General features: G+C 37.3%; 1 protein-coding gene across 1 annotated transcript in view; it reads left to right on the forward strand.

The window, feature by feature from the left end:
• Nucleotides 1-18,980, forward strand: part of USP43 (ubiquitin specific peptidase 43) — a 2,684,284-nt gene that overhangs the window by 1,558,647 nt on the left and 1,106,657 nt on the right. Inside the window, exon 6 of the mRNA XM_044068791.1 lies at nt 3,969-4,116. Coding sequence (XP_043924726.1) covers nt 3,969-4,116 — 148 coding nt within the window. The remainder of the gene's footprint in view (nt 1-3,968; nt 4,117-18,980) is intronic.

Genomic DNA, 18,980 nt, shown 5'->3' on the forward strand with positions numbered 1-18,980 from the left:
ATGTCATCTACTATCACCTCTGATCACTAACATTATTGTTAGAACAAACCCTAAACATTTAATTATATTATCTGTATTACTTTGGACTTTATCTATATTTTAACATTTATGTTTTTTAATTGTATACTCTCCGATTTTGTATTTGTATTTTAAATTGTATATTTATGCTTCATATACTGAATATTCCGTACTTTACTTATGTTATATTCTGTTAACTGCTTTTGGAGCTTTCCTCCCCGGGCCTCCAATGAAAATGGGCTCTGCTTGCCCCAGTGAACTTCCCCAGTCATTAAACTGGAAATAAAATAATAAATAAATAAAGCAATTATTAAGTGTGTAACAATCTTGTTTGCTCACTGTAAAGCATTGTCATAGTAATATCTTGTACTGCCCCTGTAAGTCACAAGAGCATGATGCCTGCAGTATCCATTACTTGTGACATAGCGACATCCTTGTTACTGTCGTACTTATAATTTTTTTCCTGGAGAGATTGGGGGAGCCTCTCCTTGTGTACTGATCCTGTTTGTACTGTATAGTATATCTGGTAAAAAGATAATTTAATCAAAAATTCCTTTATAAATTAAATATGACCAACTGTAGAAATAACTCGTAAAATGGCCAGGACTCAGACTAAACTCTATTTTATTACAATGATTAAGTGCTTTTTGTTTGTGCATTCACAAACTTCATCAGACCAGGATCTGAGTCTTGGCCATTTTAAGTATTATTCCTATGGTTGGTCATGTTTCAGTGTATTTTTTTAAATTAAATATGACACTGCAATGCTAGCTAGCAATGAAACCAAGGTCACCATACTGCCAGCAGATGGAGATCTATAGTGGTGCATCTTTAAAATATGGAAAGCATTTTAGTGTCATCTATTTTTTACACAATAAACAGGAAATTGAGATATTCTTTGAACTGGTGACTCTGCTACTGTCTTTATACTGTCTGAAGGGATACTGTGCTACAGTAGTAATCCCATTTTATACTAATGTGTCTCACACATCCCAGAAATTAAGACTAACAATGCTGTTCCTGAGCAAACCTGTGGTATAGTGTTCCTCAATATACCTGCAGGTGGCTCTATAATGCTGTGTGGATGGACTGTTGAAGTTCCATAATGCAGCAATGATTCACAATTATACTTTAAAAGAGTTTATGCATCTGGACTTGTTTTGCAGAAAAATGATGTTACATATCATCTGGTCCACTTTTGTGCACTAGGATTAGATTTCAGTAACAAACGCTGAGCTGTGCAATATTGACATTTTTGCAGGTACAAACCCCCCAGGCACATCTCTTTGTAGTGGGTAACCCCCCATACTCACTATTGCCATATATCTACCTCTGTGTTACCCTCACTCTCTCTTTCTTACTCTCTCTCTCTATGTATATATATATATATATATATATATATATATATATATATACAGAGAGAAAGAGTGATAGATAAATAGAGAGATAGACTGACATTAATATATATATAACTGCCTTTGGTTGAGACCATATGATTGATGTTCTGAAATGTTTAACTGTTTGTACTGTGATCCCAGTGCAGTGAGGATTGGGGAATTTGCCCCGTTCCCCGCTATAGTGTGATCTGGAAGATGGTATAGATAATTAGCAAATATGTGGGTGGTGCAGGGGTCTTACCCCTTGCAAAAACACAGTTTTGTGTATTTTTGTTGCTTTTGATGTTCTGTAACATTGATCATATGGGTTTGACCATATGATGTTTCACATTTTGGAATCTCAATAAAAAGACATAGACCTATATATCTACATCTATATAGCTATATGTATATAGATAGATAAATAGGTATATATAAACTTTGCAACATATTCATGAACTTTCTGACATCCATGCACTGTCCTTAGTAGTTCTTTTTCTTCATAAGCATATCCCTTTTGTGGCTCTGTAAATGATGACATTACAGGTCTGATCTATTATAGGATCACAGTTTCTGTACCATCCAAGGGCCATCTATTTGCAGCATAGATTTTTTCTGGTCATATTATGTGGATGTCAGTGGTTTTGTAATGTGTTTTGAGCATATGATCCTCATATTTCAAATCTGTCAATATTATTTTACATTTAGTGTTATTTAACTTGAAATTGTATTATCATTATTTATTTAGCAGTGGTATCAGTTGTTTGTTATGGTCATCTTTTGTCTGACCCAAGCTAATAGACCAGTTGTTCATAACACTTTCTAAGCCTTCTTCTATTTGTGCATCTACTCCTTGGAATACCTGTATTACTGATAAAATACCAAAAGTTTAAAATATACTACCTTTCTCATGACATCTTAAGCACAGTAGGTCATTTTGCCAGAATCCATCCATGTGTATCTATGGAAATGGTTTCTATTAATTACTTTCTTCAGGTCTTGTGAATATATACATGTCTCTTGCCTTGTATTGTAGCAGTATTTGTGTTATTATCCCATTCTGTTGGCTTCTTTCTAACCATCTTCTACAAAGCTCATTAAATGCACAACAGTGTTTCTGCTCATGTTAATACCATACTTAGTACACAATCCTTGTCTTTTTACCCATACTTAGTGTATAAAGCTTGAATTACAACATCAGTCTACTTTCTATGCATACCTAGGCTCTCTTTGTCAATGTCATTAATACTGCAAAACACTGTGACTTTATTTCTCAACTTTGCCTATTGTTTGACTCATATGCCATCTTGCATGCATTGGTTTCTTTGAATAATTTTTTAACGTTGTTTTTGTAATCACACTCAAACACATATCTGCCTTTGTTAACAGCCCTCTCTTGTTTGGTAATTTCTTCCATCATATTCAGTCTCTTATTAATGAATCATGCCCCCAGAAAATTCATAAACTTTGTTTTGATTCTTCTGCTCAGTAACATAGTCAGCTACATTCTCTGCAGGCTGGCAAGTTCTTTATAGGCATACAGTAATTGTTGATGCTCTCTCTGATGTTATTTTCCATTCTTCTGTTCATGAAATATTAAGGGGTTGAATTCCTCCAATACTTCTGTCTTGGTTAAATGCTGAAATGTGATGTACTGTGCCTTTTCAGGCTACACAGCTATTCAGCTTGCTGTGGAAAACATAAATATCAGGACAAACTTTCCAGTTTTCTCAGCTGCCTTGCTGTAAGATGGTTTGTGTTGCAGCTGCAGCATTGTCCTAACCTTGAATTATGCTTTTGTACCTCTAAACACATAAGCTGTTGAAAACGTATATATTTATTCATGCTTACAAGTATATTTCTTCATTTTGGCACCATCTGTAATTTGGATACTGAGTAACTCCAATGAGATGTTTAATCAGACTGTTTCTAGAAAGTGTGCCACATGACATACAACTTTCTTTAGCTGAGGGTTAGCCTGTTTAAAGATAAATACCTCATATAATATACTGGCCTTCAGCTGTCACTAATATTTGACTATCCTATGCATCTGCAAATATTTTATTTTGATCTCCTATTTGAGTTTTTAATCCATTTAACACGAAAAGCCAGTGTTTTACTTTATTTATTATTTATTGTTACTTTATTAATTTACTTTAATTTTAATTACTTTAATTTACTTTACTTATTTTTAATTTACTTTAATTTTTAATTTTTAATTTTATTAATTTACTTATCACTTATGCATGAAATTTTACACTTAGTCTCTCCTAGTTTGTGAAATAACATGTTTTAAGAAATAATTTAGAACATCATTAGCTGCTACTTATTAACATCTACAGTGTTGCTAAAGTACAGCATTTGCTGATAATCTTAAATAAGAACTCCTTATTTCGGCCTATACTTAGCATTACTATTATAACAGTATATACTATTTGTCACAATACTCAATAGCAGTGTATCTCAATCTTAGTTTGTCAACTTAGAGGCCAGTAAATAAACTGGACAAGCAATGAGTACTTGTGTTTGCTGCTTGTGATGGTATAGTAATGCTTGTAATGCATCTTGCTTCAGGTAATCCTTGCAGAGCTGTATTCTGATGGATTTCAGAGATCCTTCTTTGACGAGGATGACATGAATGTAATTGCCGAAGGAGACAATGTGTATGCCTTTCAGACCCTTCCACCACATGGCACAGGGGGCTCTACACTACGTTCCTCAGGTACTGATGTGTTGCTTTACTTGAATGGAGAATTTATGTAGAAGTATGAATGAGGTCTAGCTATGTATCTTTGTAAGGATTATAAGGAAAGGCTATGTGAAATTATATTCTTAAATCAGTAACACTTTTACATTTTAAACTGTGATGTGGAGGCATCTGCTTTGTGAATAAAATATGTAGCTCCCACTGTATTTCATGTAGAAGTAATAGACTGTAGTTTTCCATTACACCACAAGGTGGAGCTCCTTTTCACGAATATAAAAGACAATTTTGAAAGTGAGAGAGGATTCTGGAACACAAGCTGAAGGAAGGAAGACTGAAACACATAGCTGAAGGGGAAAAGTGCCTTGCAGCATGACTGGATTTTCTTTTCTAGTGTTTTGGGACAGGGAAGTGAAGTGGCAGATAGTTTCTTTCTCTAGCTGAAATCCTGGATATGGAATGTTGTGGAATCAGGAGAGAAGTCTGAAACCAGTAATTCCACGCCTGCTATGATTTAGCAAGAAATTGAGTTCCCTTGGGCCTAGTACCAAGAAGCCATAGATGATTACCAGAGTTCTGGTAGGTGATTTTCTACTTTTCTCATCAGAGGAACCACGGTGCCTGGTCACTAGGATATTCTCGACAGAGTGGTGAGAGGCACTGGCTGTCATTTTATATTTTTATAAGATTGTGGTTCCCCCTTTAATGCTTTGTGGATTACAAATAACTGGGATCAATATGAGCTCCAACTTGGGCCCCATCATGGTGGCAGCAAGACTGTAAGTAGTCACTGGCCAGTGAACAAGGTATAATACAGTGTTTCATAAAGTTGGTCTGTTTAGAATTGGTTGATTAATTTCAACAATTGGCTAAGCTTTTGGTGTCATTCAAAAGGGATCTAGTGTCTGTCAGCCTGGGATGACATGCTCGACAAGCCACGCTGCTTCGCTAGAGACGGCTTGCACCTGTCACCCTTAGGCTTTCGAATACTGGCTAAGTTTCTTGCCACCCCCATAGTGCCTTTTTTAGGCAAGGCTCAAAAGACAAACCCACCACCATAAGTAGCACAAGTAACAAAAAACTGAGGGTAATGCTACTCAGTGCCAGAAGTCTAAACCTCAAAATACACAATTCAAGGTACTCCTTAGTATGGAGAAAGTTGATATATGTGCAATAACTGAAACCTGGTTTAAAGCTCCAGAAAGCACTCCAGCACTACCAGGCTATAACTCATACCAATCATTTTGGCCACAAAACCCGGACCGAAATACAAAAGGTGAGGGAGTATCCATATTCATCAAGGATACCCACACCTCCAGGTTAATGGCACATCGCAATGTTTCAGAGATCATCCACTTGCAACTGACAACGGGAAAAACTGCTATTCAAATTATAGCTTGCTACAGATCACCCACCATGTTCCAAGTCCCCCACTCCACATTCCTGGAAACACTGGGAAACATAAAGGTCCTACCAAACACCCTGATATTGGGTGGTTTCAATTACCCAAACATTAACTGGGAAAACTACTCAAGTACAAACTCCCTTGCCTAACATTTCCTAGAATTTATAAACTCAAACACCCTGGATCAACTGGTCAACACCCCCACCAGAGGTGACAACATATTGGACCTGGTCATCACCAACACGGGCGACCGGTGTTTCACACCAGACGTCAACTCCTTGTTGGTTAGATATGACCATAAACTAATCACTCTGGATATCCACATTCCACCACCACCCCTGGTCAAAGAAACCATCATGAAAAACTTTTCAAAAGCAAACTTCACATTACTTAAGACCGAGGTGGGAAGTTTCAAAGCTCCCATACTAAAGGATAACACTTTCCAAGCTGTAAAATCCTATACTAATGCACTCTATGGACACCTACAAGAATGCATGGATCATGCTATCCCAAACAAACCAAGACTCACTCCTGCAAGAAAAGGAAACCAGTCTGGTGGACCCCTGCCATAAACAAGCTATATAACAGAAGGAGGAAACTAGTACAGAAAAGAGTAAAATCCCAAGAAGGGAAGACATCCCTGATCAGTATCAGCAAGAAACTATATTCCCTCATAAAATAATCCAAGGCTATCTTCGAAAGAAAATTGCCATGGACGCCAAAGATAACCACAAGGAATTCTTTAACTATATCAAGAATCTAAGTGGCAATTCTCAGATCTGCTTTGAGTTAGTGCAGAATGGCACAAAATACACTGAACTGACTAATATAGCCAACATCCTGGCAGACAGATTCAGTGCAAACTTCAACCCCCCTCACCCCCAAAAGGGCCCATAAATATACCAGAAAAATGTAGTGCCCCTGAAATCACAGACACTCAGGTTAAAACAGCTCTCTCCAAAACCAAAAACACAGCATCAATAGGACCCAACAGTGTCCCAGGCTGCGTCCTACACAAGCTCAAAGATGAACTAAACCCTCACCTAAACACACTGTTTAAACTCAGCCTCTCCACAGGCTATGTGCCCACAGAGTGGCACAAGGCAACGGTTATTCTGCTCCACAAAGGTGGAGCCACAACGGACCCCGGGAATTATCTCCCTATAAGCCTGACTAGCTTGGTCTGCAAAGCTATGGAGTGCATCATCATGGATCTCATTATCAGAGACATTGGAAACCTCTAATCACTAGACCCTACCCAGTTGGGCTTTAAGGGCAGATCATGCCTCCTAAACCTGGTGGACTTCTTTGAGACAGTTACCAAGGCTATAGACGAGGGAAAGGTGGTCCACACAGCCTACCTAGACCTTGCAAAGGCCTTCGGCACCATTCCCCACTCAGGTATTATAGACAAGACCACCAGCCCAAACATAAACCCCTACATCACGAGATGGGTTGCCAACTGGCTCACAGACAGAACCCATATGGTAAGAGTTGAGGGAGCTAGGTCTGACTCTAAACCAGTTAAAAGTGGTGTTCCCCAGGGCTCAGTCCAAGGACCCCTCCTGTCTGGCATATACTTCTCAGAGGTACAGGCAAGCACAGGAGGACTATGGCTGACTAAGTTCACAAACGACTGCAAACTAGGGGCTATAACTGACTCTCCAGCTGACACAGACATCTTTCAAAAGGGTCTCTCTGAGACAGATACCTGGTGTCAAAACCATGGCCTCAAGCTAAATGCCAAAAAGTGCATAGTCATCCCCTTTGGAAAAAAAGTACCCCCAAAATATAACATAGGTGGTAGCCCCCTAAATACAGGAGATGTAATAAGGGATCTGGGGACCCAAGTAGATAGTAACCTCTCCTTTGATAATCACATTACCAAAGTGGTTTGAAAATCCTTCTTTGTGGCCCACCTAATCACAAAAGGGTTTGCATCCAAATCAAAAGAGGCCATTGGGCCCCCTCTATGCATCACTCATCAGACCCATCATAGAGTACAATGTATACCACCTACTCAGAGGTGATCTCTGCCTGAGGTACAAGGCCATATCCAACCCAGAATTGATGGGCATGCTCCACCTAAAGAAAACCATATCCCCTCAAGTCACACACTCCAGGGATCTAAACCTCACCACAACAATAAATAGGATGTGCTGGAGGGATAGATTCCTGTCCCAGAGACTTCTTATGCTCTGGAACAAGATTTCAATCTACATTAGGCAGAGCTCCTCACTAACCCTCTTCAAGAGAAACCTTGACTAGTGGATGGGAAACAGAAAGTTTACCCCAGGGATCACTTCAATAGCTCTGCTGGACAGAGGGGCAGGGAACTAATCTAAGGGGGCGGTGAAAGCCAACACATTCCGGCTAGGCTTATAAATGCCTTCGGGCAGATAGCCTAGTACCTACCTATGAACCTATGATCCTATCAAAAGGGGGTAGTGGGTGTTAGTACTGTTGAATGACATTGCATTCTCTCATATTTGTATTGTGGCACTATAAATCTTCATTGTTCAATGACACTGCATTTTGCTCGTGTTAGTACTGTGGCCTTAAAGAGTCTTTACTACTCAATGACATTGCATTTTCTCATATTTGTATTGTTGCAGTATAAATCCTCATTGTTCAATGACATTGCATTTTGCTCACACTAGTACTCGTGCTAGTACTGGTGCCTTCAAGCATTTTGCTGTTCAATGACATTCCATTCTCTCATATCTGTATTGTTGTATTATGACTCTTCTATTGCTTAATGACATTTTTTCCTGTGCATTATAAAGCTTTACTGTTCATTGATATTGCCTACTTTGTGCATGTGTGAATGTCAAGACTTTCTTCTGTTGAGTTCTGGGGAAGAGGGTGAAAGTATGTTTTCATTGCATGCATATCTCACCTTGCCTTATTGCTAACTGGTGCACTGTTGAAATAATGTGTTTATGGTTGTGCTATTGCCTTTTTAAACTAGATGTGTCACCTAGAATAAAATCATTCCCTATGACCACTTTGGTGTGTTGGGCCTAATAGGGGTGTCACCAGAGTCAGGTAGGAAGGAACCTATATTTTCTTCAGCTACACCTGTGGGTCGTTACAGATATAATTTGCATAATATCAGTATCTCTTCACCCTTACACCTAAGCTAAGTTGCAAGGGAAGTATTCATTGAATTTGTTATATTAAGACACATCAAACCTCGCTTTGATAAAGCCAGTATAGAAAAACATGGTGCAAGTGACAAATGTGGAAACTACTGTGTACACAGGTGTGAGGTTCTCATTGCTAATTATTTAGCTTAAGGGGATAAAATACTACAACCACATGCATGAGGACTGGGATGGTATCATAAAAACAATTATTTCATTTATTTCTGTTTATCAGAAAAGTCTAATTTAGTTGTTTTGAGATTGTGGAAACAACACTTGTAAAGGTTTTGCTTTGATGAATCATACCATTTTATTTTTATTTATTTTCTTTTGATTTTTTTAACTGGGATAGAACACCAGTCCCATTAGACCCATTCCAGTCACAGTCCAGGAGAAATACAATGGATACATGACTTTATATATACAGAGAGAATGACAAAATACAATATATACATCATGGTTGACTTGAGGGCATAAAGGCAATAGATAAATAACATTATATGCAGAGTATGTGCATGTATTATATATAGAGTAGCATCAGAGTTGGCATGCTTAAAGAATTGCAATCAAAAACAGAGTCAGTGACAAGGTATGCAGATAGAAGAAGGGAACCTGATAACCTGGCAGTAATCATAGTGAGCACTGAGGAAATTGAATATTTGCTTGTTGCAATATGACAGCAAATTCTGTACACTATTCAGTGTGATTTCCAAATAAAGGAAGATACAGTCTTTTTTCTTGTGACTCACTGAATAGCTTTTCAAATGTAAAGGTATTGCCAGTAGTATATCTGCTTCTGTTTTTGTCAGTGGATGTCTCAAATCAGTTTTTTAAATTAACTGTGATTATGACACAAATTATGGTGACTTTTGCAGAAATGTTTCTGTGGATTTAGAAATGTCAGTTCCACGATCTCAGCTAAACCAGTACTATTCACTATGAGTGCACAATGAGCCCATAAGCTCATTAGCCATGCATGCAGCCTGGTGACTGTGCGCAACAAGCTGCTCCTCATTACAGCCACAGTGGGGATGCCTGAGCAGATTGTGTTGGACCAGGTTGTAACCAGAGTGTAGTACGAGTAGCTGCAGTACTCACTCAGTGAACACAAGTCTAGTGGGTAGTTGCCACGAAATCACACACACACACACACACACACACACACACACACACACACACACACACACACACACACACACACACACACACACACACACACACACACACACACACACACACACACACACACACACACTCGTACACACACTCGCACACACACGGTCATAATACTCATGTGCTGATCTCAGTTTTAGCCCAAGAAGATATATATATATATATATATATATATATATATATATATATATATATATATATATATACATATAAATATATATAGATCTGTGTGTGTGTATATATATATATATATATATATATATATATATATATATATATACGCAGAGAAGATTCTTGTGGGAGGTAATAAGGGGGGTATGATTAACGCAGAAGTATAAAGGAAGTGTTAGGGTCACAGAAAAAAGGTAATAGACAGGACTGCAAAGGGAGTGGTAACACAATCTGGGATGTAAAAGGCAGTGATGAAAGGGTTACAAGATGTACACACATATATCATCCTCAAGTAACTGATGTTTAAAAAGTGGAAAATCTGAGGGGATGGTGTTGGTACTCAAAAGTAACATGATATATCGACCAACACCAGGTGTGACATCAACAGAGTCTGATCACTGTACTTAAACTGTAATGCGAATGTCATGAATAATTCACCTGAGGGGATTCAAACTCTCAACATTCAGTGAAATTCTATCAAGCACTTAATTTGAAAGCAGCCATGAAAGCAGTCACACTGACTTTATCAGTAAAGCACACAGCAGTTGACTGGTACACATTTGCAGAATGGAAGAATAAAAGACAGATAATACGTGCTGTTACGGTGTCTGGAGGAATTTGCTGATTTTCATTTTACTCTGTATCTATCTATTGCCTACCAACCATTTCAATATGTCCCAATTGCACATTGGATTAGATCCAGCTGAAAGAACTACCATTATGCCCCCCAGTGGTAAGTTTCTTTGATTAAAATAATTATTGCCCTGTGCATGACTGCAGCCTCCAAAGGGTGATGTGCCATTCATGCCACCACCTGCAAGGTAATCAAGGCCCTGGCTCCCTTTGTAGACAGCAACTCATGACATCTGTGGGCTCCAGTGGCAAATTCTACCATGGCCTGTGCATCCATAACTCTCCCCCAGAGAAGTTGTTTTAAGCCTTGTCTTTCTTCTCTTCGCTGAGCTCCAACATGCATCCGAACCACTACTTGAACTCCTGTCTCCTTGGTTGCAGTCAGATTATTCTTTTGCATCAGTGGAACTAGCAATTCAAGAGGCAGAAAGTACGGGGAAGATGCTTGAAATGCAGGATTCAGATCTGTTGGGGATGGAATTGCACCAAGTCCTACCTGTGAAATTTTGAACATTCTTGTAGCCTGCTTGTGGGGCACTGGCTGGGTCCTTGGCCTCCGCAATACTTTACTATGTGAGATCCTGAATGACAGCTATGGCCAGTGTTCCTTCATTTTCACTGATTTATGTTGCTGCATCTATTGAATAATGCTTTAAATTAGTTTTTATCTGCTATATTCAAATGCTTTCTTGCAGCCCTCTCCTTAGTGGAGTGACTTTAATGCATTTTAATGGTTTTGGCCTTATAATTAATATTATTTTATTATAGCTGAAGGTTTTCATTCCAGCTACTGACTATAACAATGGTAGTCGTAGTACATGTTTTGCATGCTGCTGTTTATTTACTTTGGGTTGGAGGCCATTTCTTGCTGTAAATTAAAACTAGGTGGAATTGTGTCTGCCAATACCTCTCAGCTGTCCAGATTTTCACAGAATGTCCAGATTTTAATCTCATATTTTTGGACTGATTCTCATAAAATGTGTGATTTTCTGGAAAGTCATGGAGGACTGAAGTCCTTAAATAATGGCAGACATTTGAGTTCCAGATTTCATATCCATCAGAAAGTGCATAGTAACATAAACTCTTTTATTCTAGAAACTTTCTAAGTTTATAAGAGAAATATTTCATCATCATCATCAACAACTCCCTTTTTTCTCCATTTTTTTCTACATGGGGTTGAGGATGTTAATGTCAACTGTCACCATCTCTCTCGATTCAATGCCACTCTCTTACCTTCTTCAACAGTCATGCCTGATTGTCACAGGTCTCTCATACGATCAATCCATCTGTTTGCTGGCACCCTTGTTTCCTCTTGCCTTCTTTTTGTCTCTTCCAAATCTTCTTCACCAGATTCTTTTCTGCTTTTCTGCACATATGCCCAAACCAACTTAATCTGTTCTTTTTGACCTTATCTGCAAATTGGGCTTCTGTTCTGATAACCTCCTTTCTTCATCTGTTAAACAGTGTGCATCCTACCACCTTTCTGAGGCACTTTTTCTGATATCCCCGATTTTCTAGCAATAAAACTGCCTGGTCTGTACATTGTTTCATCCCATGTGCCTTCAGTTTTGCATTCCATTCCAACATCCTTTGCTGAAGTTCTTGCCCAGAATCTGCCTGTAATGCCACATTATCCGCACATAGCAACTTTTTTTCCTCTCTCCTCCATCCTGTTTGATAATATAGTCTATCACCAGTATGAACTGCAGTGACCTTAGAGCTGAACCCTGATGCACACCCACTCCCACTGGGAACCCATCTGTAAGACCAAACACTGTTCATATTTGTACATAGCCTGCACAAATTCTACCAATGTTTCTGGGACTCCAAACCACCACTGGACTACCCAAATCAGCTTTTTTTGTACCTTGTTATATGCTTTCTACAAGTTTAGGAATGCCAAATTGGACTTTTTCTTATTTCTAGCTACTTCTCAACTATCTGCCTCAATGCAAATATCGGGTCAGTTGTGCTGTATCATGACATGAATCTGAACTTTTCATCTCCCATCTTACTTTCTACTACTCTGCATATTCATTTATCAATTACCTTGTCCAGAACTGTCATGCAGTGTGACAGGAGTTTGATACCTCCATACTGCACACAATTGAGGATGTCCACTTTGTTCCTGAACACTGGCACTAGTGTACTGATTCTCCAGTCATCTGGGATATGTTTTTCTCACCTGAGCTGCATGTTGGCCACCTGTGTGTATAGTCTTGTTACTGTCTCTCTCTCTTACTTAACCAAGTGTTGGTTGCAATCAAGCCATTTGCTAGACAGAAGTCTAGAATGGCCTGTCCTTTTTATTTCTGTTATGCCACCCATGTGGACCAAGGCAGTCCTCTTATCCTGTTCTGTCCATCCTAATATGTGCATTCAAGTCACCCATTATCAAACACCAGTTCATGTTTTCCTGCTTTCTGTCCTACAACTGCTGTCTGAGTGCTAATGTTAGGAGGGGTGTATGTGCCCCTATTGACAGTGTGTGCCCATCATAAAGTCCTGGTTCAATAACCTATAATTCAACACATGTCCAATTGCCCATCTTGGTCTTTGTTTACCCTGCTCTGGGGCATAGGCTGAGATTATGAATATATGAATAGTGCCCTATCCTTACAGTGGAGTCATATTGCCTTGTGCTTATCACTAATTCTGATGACTTCCCTCACACTCATCTGAAGCATCTCCCTCACCACAATTCCTAAACCATTTCTAGCATGTTCTCCTCCTGTGTAGTAGACTCTGGACCCGAAGCCAAGTGACTTTCCTGCACTGCCCTTCCATCTTGTCTCCTAGATACATAGCATATCTTTAACATCATGTCATCCACTTTCAAGCTGCCTGTTAGTGAACCTACATTGAGTGTAAAAATTCATAGTTCATGTTTGACAGGTTGATTGTTTTTTTAGTTTACTAGCATCACCTTTATGTTACATTTTAAAATGTAGCCCTAAAGGGCTTTCAACTTTCACATTTTTAATATTTCTTAAATGTTCTAAATATCTAACTCGAAAACTGCGTTTAGTTTCTCCTATATAAAATAAATCACATTCACATTTAAGTACATATATAATACCTTCTGTCATACAGCTATAACTGTCATCTAAATAATACTTCTATCCATTCATATTTTCAAAAGTGCATTTTGTGTAATTACATATACTACAGTGACCACAAGCTCTAAAGCCAAGTTCGTGAATAGGTCTTCTCAACCTTTCAACAGGGAATTTAAACTGAGCATACACTAACATATCCTTAATGCTTCTTCCCCTAATATATGACAGCATGGGTCTTTGTAGTATGATTTCTCCCAACAAAGAATCCTGTGTCAGATAGTTCCAATGGATCATAGTAATTTTCACCAGTTGTTCCGTATGAACCCCATATGTAGTCACAAAAAACATTTTATCCACTGGAACATTATTTCTATTTCTATCTGGTTTGCCCTTATATACATCTTATTTTTTATACTCATCTCCTAGTAATAATCTATTCTTGGCTTGTTCTACACATTCCATACTATAACCTCTATACTTAAATTAATCACAAATTTTTACTATCTCTTCCTCCATTATACTACTATCACTAGTTAACCTTGAGATACATAGTAATTCATTATAAGGGAGAACATCAATTAAATGAGGTGGATTGCAACTCGAACCATGTATGAAATTATTAACTCCCTCAAATTTACGATGTACAGAGGTAACTATTTTCCCTCCTTTTACTATCAAATTAACATCAAGAAAAGTTTCACTTTCTCCACATTTTGCACCATCAAACTTAATACCAAAAATCCTTAATAAATTCAGTTCACTGGATCTACCACCATCACATAGAAAGATTAAATCATCTATATATCGATGATATTCCACTACATGAGTTCTAAAAAATAGGTTTGCATACATTGGAGCAAATACTGCTCCCATCACTGTTCCCTTAAATTGCTGGTACAAAGTGTCATTAAATTCAAAAAAGTGATTTTTGAGACAAAAATGCACTAAGTCTGTTAAATAATAAGTTAATGGAGTATCTCCTAAATGGAGCTTTAGTGCTTCAATACCTAATTCATGTAAAATATTTGTATAGAAATTTTTTACATCTATCACTATCCAGTATTTATTTTCATTCCACTGAATTGTATTCACCTTATCTAAAAAAATCAAAGGTGTCTTTAATATATGACAGTAGCTTTTCCACTTTTATCAATAACTGTTCATGCAGCACACTACCAATGTTGTGTAGAAAGTAATTACATGCAGAGACTATAGGGCGGCCTGGGGGATTGTTCTCACTTTTATGTAACTTAGAGAGACAATAAAATTTAGCCATTGAACAGCCCTCTATTGAGAACTTTTTCTCTACATCTTTTTTTGTAAAATATCCCAGTCTATGCCCCTTCTGTATTAATTCATTATAAGCTAACAGTGCTATTTCATATTCCTTCCATACTGCAACTCTATAAACCTCTTCGTTATTTAAATTATCCATACACATTTTATAATACTGCTCTGCAGTCATTATGAATAATTTATTACCTTTATCCGAAGGTTTGAAAACGATATCATTCCTATTTCTTATGCATTTTAATGCCTCCCACTCACTTTTTGTTAAATCATATGTTATATTAGTTTTTTTTTTTTTTTGTAAAATTTCCTGCATAGAAAAATTCACCATACTAGAAAATTGTTTATCTACTTCAAGGGAGGTATATAGTCACTTTTACTGTTAACATTATCAGTAGATAACAAACAATAAACAATTTCATTTTCATACATTTCAAAAGATGACTCACATGAAAAAAACTCAGTAGATTCAGTATCATCATTAATGGATACATTTCCTTCTTCAGAACATATCATATTATCATTATTATTAAGCTTAGAAAAAAGCATAATAAATGCAGTTTTCTAACTAATTTAAACACATCAATTTTAAAAGCATATAGTCTAGATATAACAGTTGGAATAAACTTAAGGCCACAATTTAACACAGCATATTCGGCATCAGTGAGACTATAACCTGATAAATTAAACACATAATTGGCATTTACAATGTTCCCTGTTGTTAAAGCCTCTAAAAAAATTAATACCATCATGTTTTTTTTACCCTGTTGGTTCTGCTGTTGTCTCCCCCACGCCGTATTTGTTTGTCCCGTTTTCCGACCTCCTCTACTCATATTGGGTCTATTATCAAAGTTCTCTTGCATGTAATCATTCCTCTGGGCTGGCGGAAGCGAAGGATAGTCCAAATTACCATCCGACTATTTTCCTGAAGCTTCAGTAGCCTCCAATGAAGCAAACGAGATGTCATGTCTCTTTCTTTCTGCTTTCCTGCTTAAGGGATGCCCCCAGCAGTGCATCGATTTTTATTAGTTATCAGCTTAAAGGCAGTCTCATTTGCATACTCTCAAAGATCTCTCTGTTATTTATGGATCTTCCTGTCAATCAAATTCTCCGTTTCTGTTAATACTTTCTCATTAAGGCTTCCCAACACTGTTTCAAACTTCGGAACTGTAAGGGAATTGCATAAAGTAGAGCACAATGTGGAAATTTCACATTTAATACATTTTTGTTTTAGCAAGTCTCTTTCAACCAAAATAGCCACCCACTCTGTAGTACAGCGATGTGCAGCCATAGCCCATCGTTTACCAAAGTTAGCATCTTCCTCATCTTCCTCATTAAAGGGTGTAGATGGATTTTTATGCACTCTTAGTCCTTATAGAGTAATATTTAACTCCAAATATCTTTGCAAGCTAATAATATTGTAGTGGGTAGCATTCTCTTTAAACAAATTTTCTAACTTATTAACAGTACCTTGTAGCGCTGCCGTTAGAGCCTATATGACACCATGGGTCTTTGTGGTATGAGTTCTCCCAGCAAAGAATCCTGTGTCAGATAGTTCCAATGGGTCATAATAATTTTCACCAGTTGTTCCGTATGAACCCCGTATGTAGTCACAAAAAACATTTTATCCACTGGAACATTATTTCTATTTCTATCTGGTTTGCCCTTATATACATCAGATTTTTTATACTCATCTTCTAATAATACTCTATTCTTGGCTTGTTCTACACATTCCATACTATAACCTCTATTCTTAAATCTATCACAATTTTTTACTCTCTTCCTCCATTATACTACTATGACCAATTGGAACTATCTGACACAGGATTCTTTGTTGGGAGAACTCATACCACAAAGACCCATGCTGTCATATAGGCCGGGAAGAAGCATTAAGGATATGTTAGTGCATGCTCAGTTTAAATTCCCTATTGAAAGGTTGAGAAAGCCTATTCAAGAACTTGGCTTTAGAGCTTGTGGTCATTGTAGTATATGTAATTATACAGTATGAACTTTTGAAAATATAAATGGACAGAAGTATTATTTATGTGACAGTTATAGCTGTATGACAGAAGGTATCATATATGTACTTAAATGTGAATGTGATTGATTTTATATAGGAGAAACTAAACACAGTTTTCGAGTTAGATATTTAGAACATTTAAGAAATATTAGAAATGCGAAAGTTGAAAGCCCTTTAGGGCTACATTTTAAAATGTACCATAAAAGTGATGCTAGTAAACTAAAAAGGTTCTATTATGGAAAAAGTTCATTGTGCAAGGGGCACATGTTTAAAAAGTAAATTACAACATAAAGAAGCACTTTTCATTTTAAAATTTGATACTTTACACCCTAAGGGATTAAATAGAGAGCTTAATTGGAAATGGCTCTTGCAATGAATTTTTTAATTGTTTTATTGGTTGTGTATTTGTATATAACTGAAGATGTTGAAAAGTAAGGTTATACTCTGTTAAAGGCATTGACCGAGGCGCTAGAGAGAAGAATTGTTTGTGTTTTATAGCTATTTTAGTGCAATAAATTGCATTTTGGATTTACTGGCTGAGTCATTTTTGAAGTGGTTTCTTTACTAGTGGTTGTTCATTATCAGTAAGTTTCTTGTCCGAGCTAGACAAAATAAGCTTTGAGTTGTTTTCATGGTAGCTTGAAGTGTGGGTCTTATCAATGGTGTCAGCAAGTAGAGAAGCAGATCTTCCGTGATATTAAGTAGATAATCTATATCGATAGAGATATCAATGTTAATGATATGTAACCTTATAAATTGCACACAGCTGTTCCATCATCTTAGACCCATATGCATGATTAGAGAAGATTTACATGAATCATGTCTTTCTGATGTGGAATATATACAGCTCTCCATGTTGGAGTTAAAGCTGTCAGGGCACTTATGCTGTGGGTAGGATGGGGAGGGGGTTGATTTTGGGGGTTAACTCCCTGTGGATCTTTTAATTTCCTGGACTATTTTACATATTCTGAGGACAGATACAATAACAGGTGTAAATCTTATGTCTGGGATGTTCCTAACACTGTATTGTCTTGCTGTCTTCTTCCCCATTTCCCAGTTAAGAAGCTCGGAGTAGCATTGGATTTGACTGAGGACAGTTTACAGGAGGCATAAATAATGACATTTTTGATATATGCTACATATGCTTTGTATATTAACAGAACAGGTTAGTGGTTTTGTATGGGGCTTTATTCAAATATGTTCTCCTGAGACATTGCCCTCTGTTGCTTTGACATATTGTTCCACGGCATACGGGACTTGGTCTCAGACTGACAATTTATGTATGCATAAGGAGTTGCTGTATAGTTGCAAAGCACCATGAGTGACTTTTCACCCACTTTCTGATCACTGGTTTATTGAAGTGGCTGTTATACATCTGCATAGAGTCGTTATGAAATTCTTCTCACTGCATGGAGGCTTCTTGCATTTTCTTAGGACACATTTGTACATTAAAGAAGCAGTTAGAGTTCCTGTGTGAATTCCATGCAAATGAAAAGGCCAGCTGTCACAGTCTCTGAGGTTCTTTTCAATTAACAAAATGAAATAAAAATCCAGGCCTCTAACGTAGGTGAAAAATCTTTATAAATCCACAGATAAGCGCTTTCGTCTGATAACAAGACTTCTTCAGATGAAAGCACCAGTGCTACATACAACCATATATACTTGAAACAATTAACATCAATTAAACTTTAAAAGTACATCATCATAAAATACACTGTCACAAATGAATTAATATAAAATAATAAATTCAAAATTCTTATACAAGTACATATTATAATAACGTTAAAATAAAAATGAGAATGAAAATAAGATATCTAAATTCAAACGCTTTCTGCTTTTGTCAATAATACGGATTTTATACTTAAATACTCATTAAGGCCAGGTGGAAAGCTGGATTTTAACCTAAGCTGCCATCTAAGTTCCTTATTCAGCAAAGCATTCCTCAGGTCCCCCCTCCTCTATGTTGGTATTCCTTAATTAAATCA

Source organism: Protopterus annectens, chromosome 4.part0, assembly GCF_019279795.1.
Source record: "Protopterus annectens isolate FY-2018-M chromosome 4.part0, PAN1.0, whole genome shotgun sequence".
Lineage (NCBI taxonomy): Eukaryota > Metazoa > Chordata > Ceratodontiformes > Protopteridae > Protopterus > Protopterus annectens.